The 26,491-nt window shown below is 41.6% G+C and overlaps 2 protein-coding genes across 3 annotated transcripts in view; one reads left to right on the top strand and one right to left on the bottom strand.

Annotated features, from left to right (window-relative positions):
• The window catches only part of cfdp1 (craniofacial development protein 1), a 59,138-nt gene extending 37,002 nt beyond the window's left edge, over window positions 1–22,136 (bottom strand). The window contains exons 1-5 of one of the 2 annotated variants that reach the window (XM_064951956.1): window positions 21,735–22,136; window positions 21,390–21,522; window positions 19,827–20,049; window positions 19,518–19,648; window positions 18,596–18,721 (exon numbers count right to left, since the gene is read on the bottom strand). In XM_064951956.1, the coding sequence (XP_064808028.1) occupies window positions 18,596–18,721; window positions 19,518–19,648; window positions 19,827–20,049; window positions 21,390–21,522; window positions 21,735–21,804 (683 nt within the window). In that variant the 5' untranslated portion in view covers window positions 21,805–22,136. The remainder of the gene's footprint in view (window positions 1–18,595; window positions 18,722–19,517; window positions 19,649–19,826; window positions 20,050–21,389; window positions 21,523–21,734) is intronic. The other variant, XM_064951955.1, reaches the window with a different exon arrangement.
• Window positions 22,137–22,320: 184 nt separating this feature from the next.
• Window positions 22,321–25,780, top strand: LOC135524430 (transmembrane protein 170A-like). Its single transcript, XM_064951957.1, has 3 exons — window positions 22,321–22,593; window positions 23,168–23,338; window positions 23,475–25,780. The coding sequence occupies exons 1-3, from the start codon at window positions 22,452–22,454 to the stop codon at window positions 23,603–23,605; spliced, it is 444 nt and encodes a 147-aa protein (XP_064808029.1). The 5' UTR covers window positions 22,321–22,451; the 3' UTR covers window positions 23,606–25,780.
• The last annotated feature ends 711 nt before the right edge of the window (window positions 25,781–26,491 follow it).

Raw genomic sequence — 26,491 nt, 5'->3', positions numbered from 1 at the left:
AAGAGTCAATAGAAGGTAATTGTCTCTTCTACTTTGAAGATGATATGAAATCCCAGGACATAGTATAATACTGTAATAAGCTCACATAGTTGCTGTCACAATCTCCAAATCTCCCACTGAGCAAAACATTTTATAAGGTGGTGTAACCATGAGGTTAAAGGCTATACAATGGACATGAGAGACTGGAGTGAAGGTTTTAAAGGGATTTTCTTGACCGATTCATGTCCATCTGTGGAATCTTTAGGTGAAGAACATGCAAGAGCATCTCAGTTTGTTTCCCATCACAAATATCTACCAAGAAGCATAACAGAATGCTCCCTATGCTGTCAGTTTCTGATGTTTTTAGGTCATCGTGGTACACTCTTAGAAGCCTCTTGGCTCTAGACTACAAAACACCCTGTGCTGTGCTGTCATACTGGTGTGTCAGATAACAGAAGAGAGTGAATGAGTGTGGGGGGGGGGGGACCAGTGAAACTGTGTGTTTAGTGTTCCCCAACACAGAATCAATATTACCTCACTGGTCACCCGACTGGGCAGAGTGTACACACACCAAACAGAGGGCTGCTTCTCTATGGGTGCCTACGTCAAGCTCCTCAACAGTTACCAGGACACCACAGAACTCGACCTAAACCTAAACATAGAGACCTCCAAATAAGATATGGCACACAGCTTTATAGATGGTCGTGCTTGTACAGACGGTTTCTATAAAGAGTTCTCATTAGTATGTGTGGATGCTCTTTCTGCAGCTTAAAGACGGTAGTAGGCCTTTCAGCACACTCTCATTACAAACATAGCAATGTGTACCACTCATACATAACCTATGGTGGAGAGATGCATCTGATAGCCCCGCTGAAGCATAACACCATGACTGGTCCTTCACTTGGGTGTTCATGTTCCTAAATACACTCATCTTCCCCACCTCTCTCCCTCTTCACTGACAACTCCTCAGACTCATCATCCATAATCTCTGCTCTATTATTATTCATTCACTCCCTCAGTCACACGTCTCCTCTCTCCCTGGTCACTACTGCTGCTGCCTCTGACCCCACTTACCCCCCTGACCCCTCACCCCTGGAGGCTTCTCTCAGAGCTCTAAGGGAGGTGGGAAAAATAAGCGAGCTACAGAGTACCAGAGGATGGTCAGCAGCATGCAGTCCAATGAGAAGGGGGAGACCGACTGTTTTGAAAAGCTGTGAATCCATTTGTGCCAAAATTGACTACAAAGTGTAAATAGGATCATTTTGGTGGTAAAGTCAGTCCTCTCTAAAATGGAGTTTGAAACATCTGTACAAGAAAGTAAAAGAAAGTTGGGTTTTGATTTGATGATGTCCATTTGCCCACTAACATGGGGTGAACAGCTGTAGTGATTGCTCTCTATCCAACAGCATAGTGAGACAGACCTTCCCAGCAGCTCCGACTGTTTACATAAGTCAATACGTTGCACGTTTCTTAACTTGAGAAATACTGCACTAAACACCTTAGTTAGATGTCAAATAGCGCAACTAGAACATCCTCGTCCAAAATATAAAAATTCATCAGATTTCTTGAGTTATCTTAGATTTCTTCTGGGGATTTTGAGGAAGTGAAATAGGCTTCCGCGTCTACAGTGTCTCATGGGGGACACAAATCATTAACCAAATGTGGAATCAATCAGGAAACACACCACGAAGACTAAAATCGTATTTTTCTAACGAACAACAGAAAAACACTCGTGCTCATCGGCATGTTCAGTGGCTCTTTAAAAGGGCAATTATAAGTATGCTTTTTTTCCCAAATATGTTGACAGTATTATGCTGGAAATAACAAACAGGAGGCTGAAAAGTGGTGGAGTTGGCCTTTCAGATCAAACAGAGACGAGCAAAGAGTGTAAAAAAAAAAAAGAATTAAGAATTCATAAGAATGTTCTGATCTGGGAGCAAAGAGTTCCAGTCAGGTTCAAACTCACACACACAGGGAAAAACATGTGAGCGCACACACAGAATTGAGAAGTGTGTATAGACAGACATGTCCATCTGCCCTGGGTGTAGAGTCAGGCCAGACTTAAGTGTATGATAGCTTTCCTCACCATCTCTGTAATAACAATGAGCAGGTTTATTTTTAGGCCCCTGAGATTTCCCTCTACAATTAGAAAAGCAGGCCTCTAAGTTGAGAACATATTGCAGACATAATTGCTATAGTTCACACAAATGTGTGCGTGCGCACCCTCACTCACACTAATACAATCACACAGCGAACATAGGTCATACACACAAATATACAGGAAAAGATCAACAAAGGCAACTGCCCTGTTTTCCGAGCTCTGCTGGACTCTTAACTTACACACCATAACACAGGCTTATTCATAGACAGCTACAGTCAGCAGGTATGATTTTAATTAGCAACCTTTTTTCATTCTCTTCCCTCCAGTCTTTTTTTAGTACTTATATTTTATTATGTGAAGCACTTTGTTACTTGTATCGGAAAGCGCTATATACATAAAGTTATTATTACTACTGTGGCCCATAGAGAACAATGGTTCATTATTAATGTCATTGTTAACACACTCTCTCTGTGTTAATGACATTGAAATCATACATTAAAAGCATCTTTATAAAAGTATGTCTTCAGCAAGGATTAAAAAGAGGCACTGAATTTGCAAGCCTGGAAGACCATTCCAAAGCCTAGGGGCCCGGTCAATGTTCGTTTTCAGCCTAGACTTTGGAATCGTCAACAGTGTCCTGACAGGGATCTCAGGCTTCGTCCTGGTATATAGGGAGACAAAATATCAAAGATTAATACCATTTTAAAATGTTTTCTAAAAGTGACTGGTAGCCAGCTAAAATATGTGTGATATGGTAGAAATGTCTGGTGCCTATTAAAATCAGAGCTGCAGCATTTTGAACTAACTGTAGACAATGGAGTGATTTCTTACTGAGACATATACAAAACGTTACAGTCATCTAGACGTGATGAAATGAAAGCATCTATACAGTTTATATACCGCTGTGTATATAAAGTGTGTGCAGAGCTGTCATCAAGGCAAAGGGTGGCTATTTGAAGAATCTTTTTTGGTTACTACATGATTCCATGTGTGTTATTTCATAGTTTTGATATTGTCACTATTATTCTTCTACAATGTAGAAAATAGTAAAAAATAAATAAATAAAATGAGTAGGAGTTCTAAAACTTTTGGTATGTGGACACCCCTTCAAATGAGTGGATTCGGCTATTTCAGCAACACCCGTTCTTGACAGGTGTATAAAATTGAGCACACAGCCATGCAATCCCCATAAACACACATTGGCAGTAGAATGGCTTTACTGAAGAGCTCAATGACTTTCAACGTTGCACCATCATAGGATGCCACCTTTCCAACTCGTCAGTTTGTCAAATTTCTGCCCAGCTAGAGCTGCCCCGGTCAACTGTAAGTGCTGTTATTGTGAAGTGGAAACATCTAGGATCAATAATGGCTCAGCTGCGAAGTGGTAGGCCACACAAACTCACAGAACGGGTCCGCCTAGTGCTGAAGCGCATAGCACAGAAAAGTAGTCTGTCCAAGGTTGCAACACTCACTACTGAGTTCCAAACGTCCTCTGGAAGCAACGTCAGCACAATAACTGTTCGTCTGGAGCTTCATTAAATGGGTTTCCATGGCCGAGGAGCCACACATAAGCCTTAAGATCACCATGAGCAATGCCAAGCATCAGCTAGAGTGGTGTAAAACTAACCACCATTGGACTCTGGAGCAGTGAAAATGCATTATCTGTAGTGATGAATCACGTTTCACCATCTGGCAGTCTGACAGACGAATCTGGGTTTGGTGGATGCCAGGAGAACTCAACCTACCCCAATGCATAGTGCCAGTGTGATGGTATGGGGCTGTTTTTCATGGTTCGGGCTAGACCCTTTAGTTCCAATGAAGGGAAATCTTAACGCTACAGTATACAATGACATTCAAAGTTGTGCTTCCTACTTTGTGGTGATAGTTTGGGGAAGGCCCTTTCCTGCTTCAGCATGACAATGCCCCCATGCACAAAGCAAAGTCCTTATAGAAATAGATTGTCGAGATCAGTGTGGAAAAACTGGACTGTCCTGCACAGAGCCCTGACTTCAACCCCATCAAACACCTTTGGGATGAATTGGAATGCTGACTGCGAGCCAGGCTTAATCTCCCAACATCAGTGCCTGACCTCACTAATGCTCTTGTGGCTGAAGAGAAGCAAGTCCCCGCAGCAATGTTTAAACATTGCTGTGGGAGAAAGCCTTCCTAGAAGAGTAGAGGCATTTATAGCAGCAAAGGGGAGACCAACTCCATATTAATGCCCATGATTTTGGAATGAGATGTTGGACAAGCAGGTGTCCACATAACTTTCAATTCAGGAAAACTTTCTTTACATGCAGCTCAAAGTTTAGGTCAGAGTCAAAGAAGACACCAATGTTTCAGGAAGAACTTTCTTTAAATGCAGCTCAAAGTTTAGGTCAGGGTCAAAGAAGACACCAAGGTTTCAGGAAGAACTTTCTTTACATGCAGCTCAAAGTTTAGGTCAGGGTCAAAGAAGACACCAAGGTTTCAGGAAGAACTTTCTTTACATGCAGCTCAAAGTTTAAGTCAGGGTCAAAGAAGACACCAAGGTTTCAGGAAAACTTTCTTTACATGCAGCTCAAGGTTTAAGTCAGGGTCAAAGAAGACACCAAGGTTTCAGGAAAATGTTCTTTACATGCAGCTCAAAGTTTAAGTCAGGGTCAAAGAAGACACCAAGGTTTCAGGAAAACTTTCTTTAAATGCAGCTCAAAGTTTAAGTCAGGGTCAAAGAAGACACCAAGGTTTCAGGAAAACTTTCTTTACATGCAGCTCAAAGTTTAGGTCAGGGTCAAAGAAGACACCAAGGTTTCAGGAAGAACTTTCTTTACATGCAGCTCAAAGTTTAGGTCAGGGTCAAAGAAGACACCAAGGTTTCAGGAAAACTTTCTTTACATGCAGCTCAAAGTTTAAGTCAGGGTCAAAGAAGACACCAAGGTTTCAGGAAAACTTTCTTTACATGCAGCTCAAGGTTTAGGTCAGGGTCAAAGAAGACACCAAGGTTTCTGGAAGAACTTTTTTGTCAGACATCCAACATTTGATGTCGGCAAAACACTTGCGAAGGGTAGCTACGCTAGCTTGGTCACTGGGTCGGATTGGTAAATAAAACAGTGCGTCATCAGCATAGCAGTGAAACTGAATGTTATGATTGCAGATGATGTCAAGCACATACAGAGAAAAAAGGATGGGGCCCAGAATTTACCCGAGGGACACCATAGTGAATAGGTGCTGGGGACTCTACTGAGCCACCAATACTCACTGAGAAACGTCTGCCACATAAATATGACCGGAATCAGTTGAGGGCAACACCAGAGATTCCCACCCACCTCTCCAGCCGATGAACAAGGATGTTATGATCAATACAGGGTTTTCGTTTGCCGGTAATAGCTGGCTTTTGTCTGTATTTTTTTTTTTTTTGAAAAGCAGATAATTCAAATCCCACTTGCAATAATGTTGTTGTTTTTTTGCCTATCGATGGAAATACCAGTCAAAGTAAATGCATTTGACTGGTCATGGTTATCATTCTACTCTTATAGGATAATTCACATCATTTAGTGGAATTAAATTGCCGTGTGTGTAAAGTACATTCATTAAGTATCTTATTTATCACAGTCAGAGCTCTGGATAGTGGCCCGAGTTGGATGACCCTTCAAAACAATTTTTCCCAGTCAGAGCTAATTTTTTGTTGAACACACTGAAGTCAGAGATTTCCAAGCTCCCAGTTGTTTTGAACGCGGCATCAAACGGAAGGCAGGCTTCATCAGCGCGTCGCACACCACTTTGTAACATGTACTTAATTGTCTGAAACCTGAACCTTTTAATGCATATTATGATGCATGTCTCTTTCCAAATGTATAATGTATATTTTCATCTCGGTCACATGAAACCGCTTGCATGTGCAGTGCCCTTTAGACAACTGTGTTTTACCGCTAATTGCATTATGGATGGAACATGTGCGTGTAGCCAACTGCCTTGTGCGTATTGCTGTGCTTCTAATGTGAGGAAATAATAGTTATCAACATTTTAAGCTAAACATTCTGTTGTATCAGACACATTGCTTTTTAACCTTTTTTGATGTAGCCTAGGCTACATGAATTTAGGATCTATCATCCCACAACTGTTCCAGAGTCTGTTTGGAATAGGCCATTTTTTCTTGACAGGTTGATCAATAGAATAGGTAGCCTAAACCTTTCTACTATAGTAGACTGGCTGAGGAAAAGTACATGTGGACAGTTACTCTAACATGTTCAAAGTGCACGTCAGAATCCGGTAAGAAGGACCACACATCATTGCATCCTCGACTTGCATGTTCTGTTAATATGAATTTAAAAAGAAAATGAGAGCTGCACACTCTAGGAGCTCAGATGCAATAATTTAATAACTAACGTTTATGACAAACACTGCGGGTCACTAGTTTGTATAGTTTCAAAGGACACACAGGTGTCTGTAAGCATGGCCAGGTGTGGCTTGATTTCATTGATTAATTTACAGATATAAATACAACATATAAAAAAGCATCAATGGATAACATACGATCATTTTGGCTACACAGGCCAAACAATTACAATGAATAGCAAAAATCACAGGAATGGCTTCAGATCAAAGTCTGTGTTGAGACCGAAGGGAGCAATGGTCTTTAAATTATAGATCCAGGCAGCCTCTCGGTTTGACAATAAATTGTCAAGGTCACCCCCTAGGGACGGTGACGTATTCAATACCAACATAACGAAGGGACGAAATATAGTGGTTTGTTTCCAAAAAGTGGGCCGCAACTGGGTACGTAGAATTTTTGCACCCAATGGTGCTACGAAATCCCTACTTTTAATTTGCGCTTCGTTATACCCACACCATTTTTACCACAAGGACAAGTTATTAAATAACTGCCTTAGTGGAGCCAGGGGCGGAGCCAGAGGGGAGTCCAAAATGTCATTCCCTACTGGCAGTTTGACGCTGATTGACATCTCATATCACCTCTTGTTGAAAGAAGCATTATTTTGACGTTCGGCGGCGCATTTTTCAAATCGATGACGAGAGAATATTAACGTTGGTTGGGAGATACAGAAGAATAAGAAGAACAAACAGAATGAGAGAATATTTCCACAGCTCCACGGGGTCTTTTCGCGATTCGCGAAAGCATCATATTTGAAGTAAGTTTTAAGGTTTAGCATCGGGTTTACGTTTCCTGAACAACTTTTACAACAGTAGAGTCGCTGTGTAAGTTCATGTTAGACCTTTGGCTCCATCAACAGACAGTTAATCAGATGAGAGAGATTGGTTCCCAATTTAGCCTAACATTATTTTTACATCTGTGCTAGTAATACAGGCATATAAAGTGCAGTGTCGTAAGTTACAGTATACAAATGCTTAACTAATGTGGGGTAACTAGTAGGCTACAGCTGTCAGTGTTCAGCAAGTTAAAATCCATTAACTCAAGTTAGATTTTCGTACTTGAACACAAATCAAACAATTGTTATTATCAATCTGTTAACGTTACTCAAAAGATTACCACAATTTGCAGATGGCCTGTTTGCTATTGTAAAGGTATAAGACATTATAGCTAGCTAAGTTAATTACTGCCGAGTAGGGCTTGCCATGATCTAACTAGTAACTTAGGCTGGTAGTTGATTTTAAGGTATAGTTTTGATAATGGGGATTTGTAATTAAGATTGAATTAAAATGTGGGTAATTGGATGCTTAGATGTAACCATAGACTGTCATATTTTTGCATAGGGTCAGTTAAACATGAAAAGAAAGGGAGAGATATCAGACTGTTCCAAAAGGACCCATTGGTAGGCCAGGCCAATACTTTAAACTACACATGTTAGTTAGCAGCTGTTAATATCTAATCTTGTGGATCCCTTAATTGTACATTTCCATAGAGATAACACATTATTTTATGTGTATTTCAGACATTACAAGATCCAGAGGGTCCTGTACAGCCGTGTTTGAAAACATTTCCCAGAACTCAGCATGGTACTAGGAAAAGGGCTTTCAACAGCGCCTGGTATAAGGACAATTCATGGCTTGAATATTCTGTAAGTCAAGATTCAATGTATTGTTTCGCCTGTAGGCATTTTTCTCTGCCCAATCTGCCTACACATCACAGTCATGTTTCTCTGCCCAATACACCTGAATCTGCCTTCACATCAGTCATGTTTCTCTGCCCAATACACCTGAATCTGCCTTCACATCACAGTCATGTTTCTCTGCCCAATACACCTGAATCTGCCTTCACATCAGTCATGTTTCTCTGCCCAATACACCTGAATCTGCCTTCACATCACAGTCATGTTTCTCTGCCCAATACACCTGAATCTGCCTTCACATCAGTCATGTTTCTCTGCCCAATACACCTGAATCTGCCTTCACATCAGTCATGTTTCTCTGCCCAATACACCTGAATCTGCCTTCACATCACAGTCATGTTTCTCTGCCCAATGCACCTGAATCTGCCTTCACATCACAGTCATGTTTCTCTGCCCAATACACCTGAATCTGCCTTCACATCACAGTCAGGTTTTTATAACTGGAAAAAGGGTCTGTTTAAAGATTCTGGGTTTAAGCTCCAGTCGAAGGCAGAGCATCATATCAATGCTATGTATCGGAATCAGCATAAAAGGGCTATTGACAGCAACTCATCAATGTTAGATGTCATAAATGAGGACCGGAAAACGGAAGTGGAGGAAAACTGTACTTATATTAAAACAACTGCAGATGTGCTCCTATTAACTGCCACTCAAAATATAGCGCAGGTCATCGAGAGTCTGATGACTCTCACAGCAAGGGTCATGTTTTTACAATCTTAGAAGAAATAGCAAAGCATGACACTCTCAGAGAAAGGATGAATGCATGTGGCAATGCTAAGTACACAAGCCACCAAATCCAGAACAAATCTCTTGAGGGCTGAGATGGTACAAAGTGAAATAATAAGAGAAGTAAAAGAAAGTGACGTTTTTAGTGTAATTGCAGATGAAATCAAAGATAAAATAAAAAATAAAAAAAGCAAATGTCTTTAGTTGTGAGGTACTATTACAACGGGGCCCACCCACGAAAGCTTTTTACACTTTCAGTCAGCTGAAAGCTTAGATGCAGCAGGTCTCACAAAAATGATAATTGACTGCCTTGAAAAACATGGTCTGGACTACAGAAATGATCTTGTGGGGAAAGGCAATGACGGTGCATCCGTCATGAGCGGAAAGCATTCTGGTGTGTTTGCACGGATTAAAAACAGTGCAAGATTTGCATTTTATGTGCACTGTAATGCACATTGTTTGAATTTAGTTCTTGTCGATGCTGTAAAATCAATGCCTGAGGCAGTTAATGCTATAAAGCAAAAGCTTTATAATGTTCTATTCTGGCTCGTAAGTTCATCTCAAGTGGTTTGCAGTTCAGAAAGAGCTCGATCCACAGCAGCAGCACAGGGAACTACAGAGACTTACGGATGTAATGTAGATGCAGATACATGGCATGCCGTAACCTGAGGGACAGGCTTCCAGCAGTTCTGAGAGTGCTACAGGAGATCACACTTGAAAATAGATCAGTGGAGGCAAGGGGCCTTTCTCAGATAGATTTACATTTCATAGGGCTTTTGGTTACCTTTTGTGAAGTGCTTGGTGATGCCAAATGTCTTTCTGACATGCTCCAATCAAGCTCTCTTGACCTAGCAAGGGCTGTGGACCTAGTAGGTGCCCTTACAGACACATTACAAGACTACAGAAGTGAGGGTTACTATGGAAAGAGGTTGAAGAGATGTCAGAGCACTGCAAAATAAGTGTACAAACAGTGTGTAAAAGACAGCCTAAAACAAGCTTAAGATTTCACTACTCATTGATGATGAGCACTGTAGGACAGAAAAATAGTGACCAAAGTGATGGTGAGAGTTTGCAAAGAGATATTTTATCAGGTGCTTGACAGTCTCACAGCTGAGCTGCAGGGGTGTTTTTCAAAGAAGAATTGCAAGATAATGCAAGGAGTCCAGTCTCTCAACCCAAAGACTACAACATTATTGAATGAGAAGCCTGTTTGCCTTTGCTCAGACCTTTGAGTCAGATTTAGAGGACCTCAAACATGAGGTTCATCAAACCAAGCGGCTTCTTGATAGGAGAGAGAAAAGTGGAAGGGACAGACCGTCTACTCTACTCTCCTCGACTTTGTTGTGTTTCTAGAACCTTATAAAAGAGGTCTTCCATGAGCTATTTCAACTTTGTAAGAGGTCTGTTGTTACACCAGTCAGCAATGCTTCTTGCGAGAGAAGCTTCTCAGCTTTAAAACGGATTAAAACCCAACTTAGGACAACAATGGTTGATGACAGGTTAAGTCACCTCGGAATTCTCAGTGTTGCGTCAAGGAGGGCACCCTCAACATGGATGAGTTTGTGAAACATTTTGCCAGTTCTCAACAGAACCGCAGAATTATGCTGTTTTAAATCTACCTAGGATAATTTGGCATTTAGGTGGTCCCTCTGGTCATGATTAAAACCTACACTGTGTACTAGCTAGTACACTGACATTCTAAAATTATAAATCCAAAAGGGTATCATGTCACACAGATTTCATTTGGTCTTGATTAGGCCAATTCCAAAACTTTTCTTTGATATTAGTGAACATAATATATATGACCATACATATGATACTGTAAGTTTAGGATCCTGTAAATATTGATGGGCACCAAAATAATTTTTAAAGTCCATTTCTGCTTTTTGTGTGTGTGTGTGTGTGTGTGTGTGTGTGTGTGTGTGTGTGTGTGTGTGTGTGTGTGTGTGTGTGTGTGTGAAATTGAGCTGTAGTTCCAAGGTAGAGACACTAACTATTCATAGTATGTTAAAGAATTCTAGTGAAGTAACCCTTTTGGATCACACTATCTGCCACATTGAAGAACTCCAGGTTAAGGGAATTATTACTTCTACCTCTAACCAGCAATCATAGGATTCATTCATGCTCCTTAGATGCCAGGTTAGGGTTACACACTCATTTTCTGTCATGGTCCATGGACCCCATGAAGTAGCCTTGGCCACCCCATGTAAAAAACTCTTGTTCCGCCACTGAGTGGAGCACGTCGCCTAAACAGGTGTGCGTTTCTTTCGCCTCCAGATGAACCTGTTAATATAAATGACCATATTCTAAATGTGTTTGTCATTCTGAGCTCCGTGGGTGGAGGCCCTAATCAGGTTACGTATCCAATGCATGAATTAAAATGTTGCCGGTCAAATGTCTGGCTCCACATTTTCCTAATGGAAACCTTGGACCAACAGTATCAAAAGCGGGATTAAGATCCAAAAGAACTAGAATAGAGAAGTCACCAGCATCAGCAGCCAACAAGGTCTTTACTCACTTTCAATAAAGCAGGTTCCATACTGTGCAGTGAGCCCTACTGGAATTCTTAAAATACATTGCTCATACTCAAACAAGCCACTAATTACTTGAAAACAAATGTTTCTAAAAATCTAGGATAAAAAAAGCAAGTTTAGCGATAGGTCTATAATTACACCGTGAGGAGGGGTCTATAGACTGGTCTTTTTAAGGAGAGGTTGAACCAGAGCAGTAATAAAATAGTCTGGAAAGGAGCCAGAGGTCAGGGAGAGATTTACAATAGACAGAATGTTGGGGCCAGCAGTAGGCATAATAACCTCTTATCATAGTCTAGTAGGGATCACGTCCAAGGGGCAGGAGGAGCTCTTCATGTAAGCTACAGTATCAAGGAGGGACTCACAGGATATTTGCTGAAAGGAGCAAAAGGAAGCAGTAGACAGCCTCAGAGTAGTTGCCTCAAGTGCCTCCTGACCAGAAAAGCTGGTATGGTGTCGACTACTGTCAATCTGGAAACTAATATTTTCTATAAAGAATCAGAAAAAAATGTTTGCAGAGACAAAGGGATGTGAGCATGTCATTCTTAGTTTCTACTGGTGCCACTGAGTCTAAAGCAGCCTGACATATGTCACTGAAACTTTTCAGCAAATCATGTGATGACAAAGAACATGATCAGTAGTAGGGGATTTAAAAGCTTCAGTACATTTATTAACAGTTGTGGAGTTAATGATGCCAGAGAGTGGGGACAGACGTTTTTAAGAGGAGGAGAAAGAATTTAAAAACCAATACTGAGATGGTCAGACACACACATCAATATTTTCCAAGTTATCAAACCATAGGACAGACAGCACAAGATCAAGAGGATGTTTTTTGTTGTGCGTAGGTCCCTGTGGCGTGTAGCACAAAGTGAAAGGGTTCTAATAGGTTAAGAAACGCCCCAGATAGCTCATTATTTGGGAAACACACATGAATGTTTAGAATAATAACTCTGTCATAATTAGGCGCAACCAAAGAGAGCAGGTAAGAGAATTCTGCAATGAACAAACTATTAGGTTTAGGAGGGTGGTACACTAAAATATACAAGGAGGCCTGTTTCTTGTTCAAGTAAAAGATAAGACTCTCAAATGAGGACATTCTTCCACATGACACCGGGCTACATATATACTTGTCTATGAATGATGGCTACTCCCTCACCACGGCCAGGATTTCTGTGGATAAGAAGAGGCTGGAGGGATAGATTCATTTAGATCAGGTATTCCCAAACTGGGAAACATGCAATGCCGTCGGAGGTACGCCAAATAAACATTTGATTCACTTTTTATTTTTTGTTATTACATAAAATATATTTTTAAATATTCACATTTTCAAACAGTACATTTATATTTTCCCAAAAGGGCTATACATTTGGGTAAGGTTTTTTTCTCACCTGAGTAGCCTCGTTTCACTGCCAAAAATAAAATTAAACCATCTAGTGTTCAGCAGAAATAACAACACAATGTCAAATACAGGTAGCCTAATAACTAAATAGCTAACATCCAATCCAATCAATCACACCGTTACTCTCACATGGGAAACCTTCACTCTTGTGCAGACATTTAGAAATGAAACATGACAATTTGAAAAAAAAAAGCCACAGGAGTTTTTTGAGCGAGAATAAAGACGACTTTCGAGTAGTAAGACATGTATAAAAGCAACTGATACCATTCATAAGAAGGGCTAGAAGCGTCTTGTATGGTGAGCTAACGAGTGGCTAGGACAAGCAAGCCCCATACTATTGTGGACTTAATTCTTCCTGCTGCCGCAGATATGGCTGGGACAATGTTGGGGGAAAAGGTCCAAAAAAAACTATACAGACAATGTCTCCACCAAACAAAACAGTTTCACAATGCATCAGTGACATGGCAGGAGATGTTTTGAAACAATTACTGCTTTGCATACAAGCCAGTGAATTCTAGGCATTACAGCTGGATGAGTCAGCAAACGTGACAGGCCTGGCACAGCTCCGGGTATATGTTTGTTATGTTTATGAGGGGTCAAATAAGGAAGACATCCTCTTCTGCAAACCACTGGAAGCCAGGACAACTGGAGAGAATACTTTTTTAAAGTACTGGACAGCTTTGTGACATCAAATGGACTTTGGTGGTCAAGATATTTTGGTAATTGTACTGATGGTGCAAATGCCATGACAGGAAGACATAGTGGAGTGGTAATGTGCATGCATACACTGCAGCATCCACCGAGAGGCTCTTGCTGCCAAGGGAATGCCTGACAGCTTGAACGACATTTTGGACACGACAGTAAAAATGGTTAACTTAGTTAAAGCAATGCCCCTAAATTCTCGTGTATTTTCTGCATTATGCAATGATATGGGCAGCGACCATGTAACGCTTTTACAACATACAGAAGTGCGCTGGTTATCAAGGGGTAAAGTATTGACACAATTTTTTTTTTAAATTGAGAAACGAGTTTAAAGTGTTCTTTACTGACCAGAATTTTCCCTTGTCTGACCGCTTGCATGATGACGAGTTTCTCCCATGACTGGCCTATCTGGGTGATGTTTTTTCTCGCCTGAATGATCTGAATCTAGGATTACAGGGACTCTGCAACTATATTCAATGTGCGGGACAAAATTGAAGCTATGATTAAGAAGTTGGAGATCTTCTCTGTCTGCATTAACAAGGACAACACACAGGTCTTTCCATCATTGTTTGATTTGGTGAACTCAAACTTACGGACAATGTCAAATGTGATATAGCGAAGCACCTGAGTGAGTTGAGTGCGCAATTACTCTCCCGAAACAGATGACACAAATAACTGGATTCGTTATCCCTTTCATGCCCTGCCTCCAGTCCACTTACCGATATCTGAACAACAGCCTCATCGGAATTGCAACAAACAGTTCTGTGAAAATTGAATTTAATCAGAAGCCACTGTCAGATTTCTGGATTGGGCTGCGCTCAGAGTATCCTGTCTTGGCAAATTGCACTGTTAAGACACTGATGCCATTTGCAACCACATACCTATGTGAGAGTGGATTCTCGGCCCTCACTAGCATGAAAACTAAATACAGGCACAGACTGTGTGTTGAAAATGATTGAAGACTGAGACTCTCTCCAATACAACACAACATTTGCAGAGTTATGTGCATCCTTTCAAGCACACCCTTCTCATTAACCTGTGGTGAGTTATTCACTATTTTTGATGAACAAATAAGGTTTTATATGTAAGACTGTTAAATAAAGAGCAAAATCATTGATTATTATATTATTATTTGTGCCTTGGTCCTATAAGAGCTCTTTGTCACTTCCCACGAGGCGGGTTGTGACAAAAACTCACACTCATTCTTATGTTTAATAAATGTATTGTATAGTGTGTGTGTGGCAGGCTTACAATGATGGTAAAAAAACATTTGAGAGTATGCTGACCCTGGTGCTAGAAGAGGTACGCAGCTGGAGGTTGAATGTTTGAAGGGGTACGGGACTATAACAAGTTTGGGAACCACTGATTTAGAGAACTGAAGTCCTTGGTTTAAGCCAAGTTTCAGTAAGTATGAAAATATCAATGTAAAATCAAATACCAAAATCATTGCATATGAATGACGTATTTAGAGATCTTACATTCAATGTTGACATGGATTGCTGCCGGATTGACAGAGGTATTCAGGGGATAGAGGAACATAAACGAGGTTACTTACAGTAACCGTACTACGGGGGATAATATGCTGTCCATGTCCTCTGTGTCACGTTGGTGAAAAATATTCGGGACACAGGAGCAGGAATGCGTAATAGTTTTTTTTAATTGTACCCAAATTACGGCATGCCGTGTAAAGGCACCGGGATAAAGACCAAACAAGCACGTACACAAAACACAGGGTTGAGACCCAAACAAAAGAGTGAGGAGTACCTTGAATATTTAACACACGTGCACAATTATTAACACACGGGACGAGACCAGGAATCATCTGCGCAATTCACAATGGCACGAAAGCCAAAACACACAGCACAGGTACTCACACGCACATTGTAACAATAATGGACAGCACCATGGTATACAAATACTAATCAGTGGGAAGAGGGGACAGGTGCGCGTGATGAAAGTTCTGGAGGAATCCGTGACACTCTGGTGCTATTTATGACAGGGAGGACTGGAGAACTTACAGACCCAGGCCGTCAGTCTCTAAAACAGTTCGCTACGTTGCTGGAAATAATCTTGGAACCCGTGCGGTTAGGATGAAACCAGTCTCATTTAAAAGAGTGCTGGCTGCTCCCAAAGCAAGTCAAAATTGTCAAAGAACGTAGCCCAGAAGCTGAACTGGTACACTCACCCGTTCCCTCATTGAGAACACAAAAATAATACATCTGGTGAATGAATCAAGATGAGCTGACATATAGTAGGGAAAGAGAGGGCTGTGTTGAGACAGTTGATGTGCTGCTCTCGTGTCTATTCCAAGCTCCCAGCACAGACTCCCAGACTGACAATCACAGAACCTCTATCTGACCCTGCCAGCAGGAAACAAACTCTCCCAAGATAAGCCATATCTTCTTCACAAGCAGACCAGACTATATGTGTGTGTATATACAAGCCTACAGTAGGTGCAGTAGAAGATATTCTTACTGTTGTGATACAGTAGCGATGATGATGTGTGCGCAGTCGCGCACAAATGTGTGTGTGTGTGTGTGTGTGTGTTGTTTGCATACCCTAATGTGTTCAGACTCAATGTTACCCGGCGTTGAGTGGTGAGGTAACACCACGGAGACAGAGAGCAATCAATCAACCAATCATTAGAATTCCCAACAAGCGGCTCTAAATCTCTGTGGCATGCTAATCGATAGCACTTAGCCTGCACCCCCAGTATTATGCAATGCCACTGTGGTCCACTGCTCTGGCAGACTATCGCCCTGCCACACACACACACACACACACACACACACACACACAGGACTACCCACAGAGCATGACAGCAGGTCAATCAAATCTATCAACACAATTGCTCTCAATTAGATCAGGGATTGATGAAAACAACAGAGGGCTTTTATATGGCCCAATACTGTAACCTTGATATTGGCTCCCTGGAAGAGATCTAGAAAAGGAGGAATGATAGCAAATTGAGAGTGAGAAAGAGTGTGTGAGAAAAAGACAGATGGAGGGAGACGGGGAATGGGAAAGCAGACGAGTGATTTTCTGTTTGCTGTAAGGGCAGTCAGCAGGGCCAAACTGGGGTGCAGTGGCTACTAGCTAGGTGCAGTAGGAGCTCAGACAGACAGACAGAGCTGAACGGTATGGCACAGATGCACATGTTCCTTTAAGAGAGGCTGCACTCAATGGAGATCACATGTATGGGGCCTGTCCTGCTGACTCAGGCCTTCCACTCCACTGCTAACCTCAAATCACACAGGAGGGAGGGGGAGAGAGAGAGACAGAGAGGAAGGCTTAACTCAACTTAACAGGACTCAGGAGGCAGAGACGGAGAGTGGGGGTGGAGAGGGAAGGAGAGAGGGAGAGAGGGAGAGTGAGAGAGAGTGCAAGAGAGGATGGGGTGCAGACAGGAAGGTAGAGGGAGAGCCGAAGATGGAGTAAATAATGAAGGGACAAAAGGCGGGAAAATGCAACAACACAGTCCGTACAGTCAACACTTCTCTGCCTCTCATTTCAGGCGGGAAACTAGTGGTTGTAACATGGGATAGAGAGAGCCCCATGTGACCTCCGTAACAACATAGCACCCGCCACCCTTATGTAACAAACGTTATCTCAACATCCTGAGAGTGTTACGAGCTGATAAAAAACAACAACAAAGTTGGTCCTGTCCCTGCAGCAGGCTGTGATATGATGTGGTTCAAAGGCGAGGTAATTAACTTAATGGGTCTGGTCTACAGGGATGATGAGGGAGGGCTTCTGACTGACTGATGGCTCCTTCCTGTTGTTGTACTATAGGTAAGCCCTCCCTCTCCCCTCATCTACAACAGGAAATGGCTCTGGACACACTGTACATTCTGTAAGGGAAAGATCACAACCTGCCTGGACACCGCCTCAGAGGAAAGACGTGTAAGGCAATTAAACACCATGGAAACGGAGGGAAGTAATGCCATGCAGGGGAGTGAGATAGAGGAGAGGAGAGCAGCTGGAGCTGTCATAGCAAGACAATGATACACACCATTACAGTGCACACACACAAATACGTCACACACGGTACACTGAATGTACAAAACATTAGGAACACCTTCCTAATATTGAGTTGCACTCCACCCCGTTTGCCAAACACAACAGCCTTAATTGGTCAGGGCATGGACTCTATAAGGTGTCGAAAGCGTTCTACAGGTATGCTGGCCCATGTTGACTCCAATGCTTCCTACAGTTGTGTCGGTTGGATGTCCTTTAGGTGGTGGACCATTCTTGATACACACAGGAAACTGTTGAGCGTGAAAACCCCAGCGGTGTTGCAATTCACACTCAAACCGGTGTGCCTGGCACCTACTACCATACCCTGTTCAAAGGCACAAATCATTTGTCTTGCCCATTCGCCCTCTGAATGGGACACATACACAATACATGTCTCAATTGTCTCAAAGCTTACAAATCCTTCTTTAACCCATCTCCTCCCCTTCATTTACACTGATTGAAGTGGATTTAACAAGTGACATCAATAAGGGATCATAGTTTTCACCTGGATTCACCTGGTCAGTATGTCATGGAAACAGCAGGTGTTCCTAATGTTTTGTACACTCAGTGTATATGCACAAACACAACACACACTGATATTAGAGCAGTGTGAAAGGCGAGTCGTAATCCCACTCCCTGGCTTCTCAGTAGCAGAGAGAGTGGATGACAGGATCAAAGGCTTGCTGTAGGAGCTGTCAGAAATCAATGGAGAGAAACCTGGGAGGATTACCCTCATGTCCTACACACAAGCCTTTTACAGCCTATTCAAACATGTCTGTGAAAACACAATTGGCACCACTGCCATTTGCGCATGCACACACACACAGCACGTATAAATTAGTCATAGGAAGTTGAGTGATGGGAAAATGGAAATCTGACTGGGTTCACTACCTATTTAAAAAGGAATGCTGGTGAAAGTAGATGAAGCAGTATTTCACATTATACTGTAATTTAATCAGTGGCAGTACTTCTGTTCATATACATCTAAGTGATATTTAACTTCTATACTAGTCAGATACTTAGAGAAGGACGGGTGATGTAAGGTAGTGACTGTGGAGGCGGGTGGGGGGTGTACCTGGGTCCAGGGGCGAGGGAGGAGGGCTCTGGTCTGCTGGGTATAGTCCACACATCTGGTGTCTCCTCCTTGGACTTCAGAAAGCACTTGGCCTCCTTGGAGTCAGCATCTACCTCTTTGGTTACTCTGAAGACAGTAACAGGCAGACACTTAAACCCAGGACTGTATTAGTGGCCTCAGTCTAATGAGCATAAGTAGAGATCAAATTACATAAAAAATTGAAAATTGTATAAGAAACCCCTCCCACACATGTGCACTTACACACACATGAATCAACACTTTGTAATAATGAGAGGACAATCCTTTCCTTCCATCTCCTGCCAAGTGGACATTTTTTATGTCTCTTCTGTTTCTTCTCCCTTTCCTCCTTAAACCCTGCAATCATTTCTAGCTCTCCCTTTACACAACCAGGCTCTACTGGATCATAGTCTTCTAAATTCCTCAAAAGAAACACTGCACCCCATCAGATATAATAGACAGTCCTCTCTTCTCCAATAGGACATAATGACAGGGATAGGAAGAGACCAGTCCAACATTAAGGTCAACCAGTACATCCTCTGGGAATACATTCTTTAAGAAGATTGCATCCATTAGGGTGATAATGATAATCATATGTTGCAATGATTTCAGGCTTTCATAGAAAATAAGCAATGTCCTTTAATGTGTTTCATATTACATAGATAATACTACTGGTGAGACCCTGACTAATCTAAAACCACTTTCCCAGGACAATTATTTGGCCTGTAAACTGACATGTGTTGTCGTAACACAGAAATGTAATTGCGCTAGTATGCTGTGGAATGCAGACACTTTCTCAGGATCATTATGTGAAGGGTTCAAATGTAAGGTTGCACTGTCACCTGGTGGTCAAAGAATGTACTGCTACCGGTATGTGCGCAGTGCACCAGTGGTCTAAACTTACCGGACCTCTTCCCCAGCAAAGTCAAAGACCTTAGTGATGGTGACTTTAGAGGGCTCTTTAGATTTATGCTCTAAATGATGACGTTCTGATGGGACCTCAGTGGACTTCTTCGGTCTGTCTGTGGGAGCAGCCTGGTGAAGATTGAAAAACAAAAACAAATGTTAGACATCATAGTGTTCCAAAGAGTAAAAACTTGACTCCAATGCAAACAAAATACACAACCAGCAAGCTGTAACAGGAACCCAGGTTCCAACTATCATATGCCTGGATGTCTCTATGGGCAAGATGTCTGAAGATTTGGTACAATACCTGCTGTTTAGTAGTAGACTGTGGTGATGGAATAGATGGCTTGGATTTGGGACCAACATCACTCAGAAAACTGGCCCACAAATCATCTGCTTTCTTCTTCTTTTTCTCTTCGTCCACCTCCTTCTTGGGCCTGGAATCAGAAAACTCTCCCTCCTCCTCCTGCTCCTCCACACTGCCATCCTGCTCTGTCTCCTCTAACTTCAGTCCTCCTTTCTTTCTTTTCCTATGAGGATCGCCAAAGAGAGTGGTAGGAAAATAACGTAAAAAGATGGTCATCAACCGATTTCAGCAGACTAGCTTGGAAATTACAATACAAACTGAGCAAAACAAAGCAATCAATGCACAACCTCACCCTCAACACTGGGGCCCCACAAGGGTGCGTGCTCAGCCCCTCCTGTACCCCCTGTTCACCCACGACTGCGTGGCCATGCATGCCTCCAACTCAATCATCAAGTTTGCAGACGACACAACAGTAGTGGGCTTGATTACCAACAACGACGAGACAGCCTATAGGGAGGAGGTGAGGGCACTCGTGTGGTGTCAGGAAAACAACCTCTCACTCAATGTCAATAAAACAAAGGACGTGATCGTGGACTTCAGGAAACAGCAGAGGGAGCACCCCTCTATCCACATTGAAGGGACAGCAATGGAGAAGGTGGAAAGTTTTAAGTTCCTCGGCATACACATCACGGACAAACTGAATTGGTCCACCCACACAGACAGCATGGTGAAGAAGGCGCTGTTCAACCTCAGGAGGCTGAAGAAATTTGGCTTGTCACCCAAAACCCTGACAAACTTTTAGAGATGCACAATCGAGAGCATCCGTCAGGCTGTATCACCGCCTGGTACGGCAACTGCACCACCCTCAACCGCAAGGCTCTCCAGAGGGTGGTGCTGTCTGCACAACACATCACCAGGGACAAACTACCTGCCCTCCATGACACCTACAGCACCCGATGTCACAGGACAAAAAGATCATCAAGGACATCAACCACCCGAGCCACTGCCTGTTCACACCGCTACAATCCAGAAGGCGAGGTCAGTACAGGTGCATCAAAGCTGGGACCGAGAGACTGAAAAACAGCTTCTATCTCAAGGCCATCAGACTGCTAAACAGCAATCACTAACTCAGAGAGGCTGCTGCCTACATTAAAACCCAATCACTGGCCACTTTAATAAATGGATTACTAGTCACTTTATACAATGCGCTCTAAATAATGCCACTTTAATAATGTTTACATATCTTACATTACTCATATTACATGTATATACTGTATTTTATACCATCTATTGCACCTTGCCTACTGCCGCTCAGCCATCGCTCATCCATATACTTACATGTACATATTCTCATTCACCCCTTTAGATTTGTGTGGATTAGGTAGTTGTTGGGGAATTGTTAGATTAGTTGTTAGATATTACTGCACTGTCGGAACTAGAAGCACAAGCATTTCACTACACTCACATTAACATCTGCTAACTATGTGTATGTGACAAATACAATTTGATTTGACACCATTGGTCTAAAAACGGAGCCAAATACAAAAGTGTTGAATCACTCACCTCATGCCAATGTCTTGGCCTTTCTTCTTTTTCTTCTTGGTGACATTATCAGACTGTTGGCTACTATGGTCAACCCCTTCCAAACCATCTTCTTTCACACATTCATTCATGTCATCTTCACTGAGGTTGTCATCTGTCAACCACACAACAATCATGGTAAGACTTGAACTGAATGACAAACACGGTCGCTAGTTATCATCAAGCTACATACATGAAGAATATGACACATACAGTGGAAATATTGCATAACTACTGTATAAGCTTATGATTATCTGTCATGCGTGTAACGTTAATAAAATATCTGCTCAACTTGCATTGCAAATCTGTTTGTTGAAGTAACCTTACCAGATGGGACATAGTCTTGATCTTCATTTGAAGAATAGCCATCGGAATCATAATCTGAGTAATTCATCATTTCCCCTCCAGAAAGAGCCTACACTTTCTGCCAATAGTAAACACAGCAGCAAAGGTATGGATAACTGGCTAGCTAGCAAATGACAAAGCACCGGATATCTGACGAACCCGGTCTGTAGCTATCACGCGGTTTACAAAATAACCGTTAAAGTTAACAAATGTTTCTAGTGGTATAGTTTATTATAGCTAAAATTACAATAACAAACAAATACACAAGTATCTACAATACAGAAAGCTACAGAAAATAGCGCGGATCTATATTGATCATTGTGTAATTCTATGGTAGCTGCTTATCTGACTTCCTGATTTACTACGGCACGTCCACAGGATCAATCGATCGTTAGGAAAGACGCGTTATCGCTTCTTTATTGTTGGAAAATGAATACCATATTCATAATCGATTGCATTATTATATATTTATATGTTAATACGGTTTGGAAATTGTATTTAACAATTTATCAAAATTGTGAAATCCTTTTTGTGACCCCGCCTCTGACGAGTCTGGTACCGGCGTGACGTCAAATCAAGTTGTGTTGACATCAAGCTAACGGCTATATACAGGAGATCAACCAACCCTTGTCGACTTGCTAGCTAGATCCAACATTAATGTTCTGATGGTGTTATTCGAATATTCGTGGTCTCGCACACATGCTCGTGGTGTTCTGTGCATTAGACATGCAGAACGGATATAACGAGATTGGGTTTGTGCAGCAAATTCTTAGCTTGAATTTGGTCCCTAGGAAAAATGGAACCAATCGAGGCAACGACACATCGCTTCGCGACTTCTCAGGTGAGATTCATTCCACCGCCCCTCTGTTCTACGTTAGCCAGTTGAACAACATTATTATAAACTTTGTAACTAGTAATACTACTTAGTGAGCTACCACATTCAAATAGACGTAAGTCGTAACGTTTGGGTCCTTACGTTAGTCCATTATTATTGAGCTACTTTAGCTAGCTAGATAAATTAACATGGCTTCTACTATAGCTAGCTATTGTGAATGCTAAACAAGTAGCTAACTTTAGCTGGCTAGCTAGTCGAGCGCTAGCTAGCCAGCTGGCAATAACAACGAATATTATTGTACAAAACGGACACATTTAAATTGCCCATAGTACTCTAATGGATTACCTAACGTTATGTATATATTACCTAACGTTATATATATTAGTGTGAGAGAGATTTTATATATATGTGTAATCGTTAGCAGCTCGGATTATTTTGCAGGGTGATTAAGGGGTCAGATTAACATAATGGGCACTGGGTAGGGTAGTATTTAATTCAGAAGACATGTCAGGCCACAGGCATGTGTAAAGTCTGTAAACATTACAAGGCTATATGTTACTGCTTACTTCCTTTGTCTCAGAGATGTGGTATGGAGTCTTCTTGTGGGCTGCTGTCTCTTCACTGGTGTTCCACCTACCTGCTGCTCTCCTGGCCCTCGCCACCCTGCGACAACACAAAATAGCCCGCTTCATGCCCATTGCCATCATACTGATGAGTATCGTGGGCCCTGTGTGTGGTGGTGTTCTTACCAGTGAGTTACTCACCTCATGTTCTGATAAGCCATCAACATAATCCATTATTGTATGCGCAGACATAAACTACTCATTGAGTCAGCGTAAAAATGATTTTATACTTTTCAAAAACCAAAAATGTCTTTGTGCATGTAGGTGCCGCCATTGCAGGGGTGTACAAAGCAGCAGGGAAGAGGATGATCTCCTTGGAGGCCTTGGTGTTTGGAGTGGGCCAGTCCTTCTGTGTCCTCATTATCTCCTTCTTAAGAGTCCTAGCTACACTCTAGCACTGGGACACAGGAACTCAAGGAGGGAAAGGGGGGGGATGCAATCAGCAGGACGGCATATGCAAGACAGCTGTTCCTTCAGAGGCCTTATTTTCTATATCTGTTATCGGATGACTTTGTTTGATACATGATTAGTTGCCAAAGTGGTATATTTCAGGGCTGTCCAGGGGCTCTGTTTTTCTATGTGTTATTTTTCATTCAGATTGTTGTGTGTTCCACTATACTCAGAACAAGCCTTCTCATTCTGCGTGTTATAGATGTATCATACACATAGCTGAGAATGAAACATTCCAGCATGCAGGAAATTTGTGCTCTACAATTTGGATGAGTACACTCCATTTACTGTCTCAATAGTTCCACAACCTGGTAAAGACAACAAGTCTGATGTGCATGCCATCAGACAAACACTAAAGGAGAGCATTCTCTGCTCTGTTCCACCACAGACCAATCAGCTTAAATACAATGTCTTGACTGAGGTGTGATGTATTCACAATGAGGCACAGTGCTCGACGATATTGAAATTGAAATATCTAAGTCAGACATAGCTACAACTTAAGCTTTTATTTCCACGTATATATTTATCTTTCTCTCTCTCTCCATATTCCAACTTGGGGTGTGTCTAATTATAATTTCAAAATATATATATTTAAGTCCATTCCAGCTTCTTCTGTAAGTAGAGGCAATAGAGAGAAGTGGAGACAATGAAGAGAAGGAAAGTTGTAAGTTCCCAATCTCTTTGTATATTGCTGAGCAAATCATAGGGAATAGTGTTGACTAATCTCATATATTTATTTTATTTTCCTTAAATATAATGTTTTCAATATTGTTAGGGTATTTTTAGATAGTTGATCCATGGGTTATATCAGTGTATATACAAAATACTTTTTCTGAGGGAAATCTTTACACAAAACAGTTGCAGACTGTTCTAAGTTCTCTGGTGGCGTCAGTGTGCTTATATAATTTAATATCTCTTGAACCTTTTCAGCATTGCTCTTTTTTTGTTAATGTTCTATTGGCCTTAATCATGTTAAAGGTGTACAGTATGTAGGAATAGTGTAATATATTGTTACGTTGGTATTGATTATGCTAAACTAATAAGAGGCAACCTCACTCTAAACCATGAATGTGAATCAGATTTCCTTAAAATTCCTTGTGGAATTTTTAAAATCTTTTTACCAAAGAGAACCTAAAACATATGTACACCTGGTTTTAGTTTGAACTGATAGCCCCCTTGTCCCAAAATCCTGCTTTAATTAAGGGCTCTATTCAATCTGTATCGCTGAAGCATTACAGATTTCGGGGTGCAAAGGTAATTTCCGATTGAGCCGACATATGCAGTGTTTACTGTGAATGCAGTCTCTGCTGATGCTGAAACACTGCCTTTAAATTTGATTCGCGCTGTAACGCTGAACTTCCGTAATACGGATTGAATAGAGCCCTAAAGGTTTCGGTATTGTGTCCAGACTTATAAATCATGAGCCGTGTGTAAGAACAAGGTAAAAGTCCAACTCCGCAAGAAAAAAGTCCCAATCCACCATAGAAAAGCACAGCTTTGCAGATGTCTCTATTCTAAGCCAAGAGTAGCAGACTAGTGAAATCAAGCATTACAGTCCAACAAAAAGCTTTTTGTGTTTTGTTATTCAGCATGGCTACATGCATATTGTTCAAAACTATCAGCAGTGTAGTGGTCATTAGTGCAGTAACAAAACCACATCCTTTTCAAAACACTAGTGTGGTGGACTGGTTATAGGAACAAATGAGGGTGGTTGGCCATCACACTATTTGGTAGTGGTTCATTAATGTAATGTCGACAGATTTGTGGTGATTAAAGTTACTTAGCAGCAGGCTAGAGCTGTTCTGTCTGGCAGTGATATCTTGAGGGGTGACATGTTGAAAGCCATGCTCTGCTTATCTGGGCCTTGAACACCTCAATTCCACAGAATGTTTATTTTTCTAAAGTTCTTTAACTTTCCTTATTGTAGCATGACTGCACACTTCTGTTTGTTACATAGCTAGTTGGTTTGTCTTGCTTTAAATAAATGAATGCTCTTTCTTGCCCATGTGATTTTAATCCATGGATTGATTTTGGTTTTACAAGACAAGGTTGATTTTATTACATTCAATTAAAGTGCCAATTGTTAATATTTTCATGTAATAAAATATTTCACGTTATAATTATTTGAGTGGTGTATTGATTTCAACTCATTTTGATTACTGCATTACACCTTGGTAGTGTGTATAGACCTCCCCACAGATGGATTATTTATCTCCTGCTCCATCTCTCTGCCTCTCCATACACACACACACACAGATGGATTATTTATCTCCTGCTCCATCTCTCTGCCTCTCCATACAGACACACACAGATGGATTATTTATCTCCTGCTCCATCTCTCTGCCTCTCCATACACACACACACACAGATGGATTATTTATCTCCTGCTCCATTTCTCTGCCTCTCCATACACACAGATGGCACTCCTGTGCTTTTGCTACCTCCACCAGCCAAGTCCCAGTAGCAGCACTGCTCGGTGGCGGTCGGATGGAATAATGTGGTGTTACCAGGGAGAAACGACACACAGATCACTCATGGTGAGGGGGCCACTCTGTCTAGGCTGTACTCCATGTATTCCTGGCAGGCACCATGAGACAGCCTGGTGCTTTATGATCATCATGAAACATCACAGAAGTGAGCTAATATCGGTCTTCCTGGCTATTACATGTTTTCCATACACTACACAGGCGAAACACTGCTGCTTATTTGAATAATGATTAAATCAAGGTTTTGTAAATACTTTTTGTGTAGCATTTTGTAGCTTCATACATCAAGTGACGGTTGTTAATATAAAGAAGTCATGTTGCTCAAGTTCCCCCTACCAACAATCA

This window comes from Oncorhynchus masou, chromosome 31, assembly GCF_036934945.1.
Source record: "Oncorhynchus masou masou isolate Uvic2021 chromosome 31, UVic_Omas_1.1, whole genome shotgun sequence".
Lineage (NCBI taxonomy): Eukaryota > Metazoa > Chordata > Actinopteri > Salmoniformes > Salmonidae > Oncorhynchus > Oncorhynchus masou.
The sequence above is the reverse complement of the archived record's forward strand: the minus strand, read 5'-3'. Positions and strand labels throughout refer to the sequence as shown.

What these genes read in the sequence shown, in the direction of transcription:
- LOC135524430 (XM_064951957.1), top strand. Translation starts at nt 22,452, where the DNA reads ATGCTCGTGGTGTTCTGTGCATTAGACATGCAGAACGGATATAACGAG. An exon ending in ATCGCTTCGCGACTTCTCAG is followed by an intron (nt 22,594 to 23,167) that starts GTGAGATTCATT and finishes CCTTTGTCTCAG; the next exon opens with AGATGTGGTATGGAGTCTTC. An exon ending in GTGTGGTGGTGTTCTTACCA is followed by an intron (nt 23,339 to 23,474) that starts GTGAGTTACTCA and finishes TTGTGCATGTAG; the next exon opens with GTGCCGCCATTGCAGGGGTG.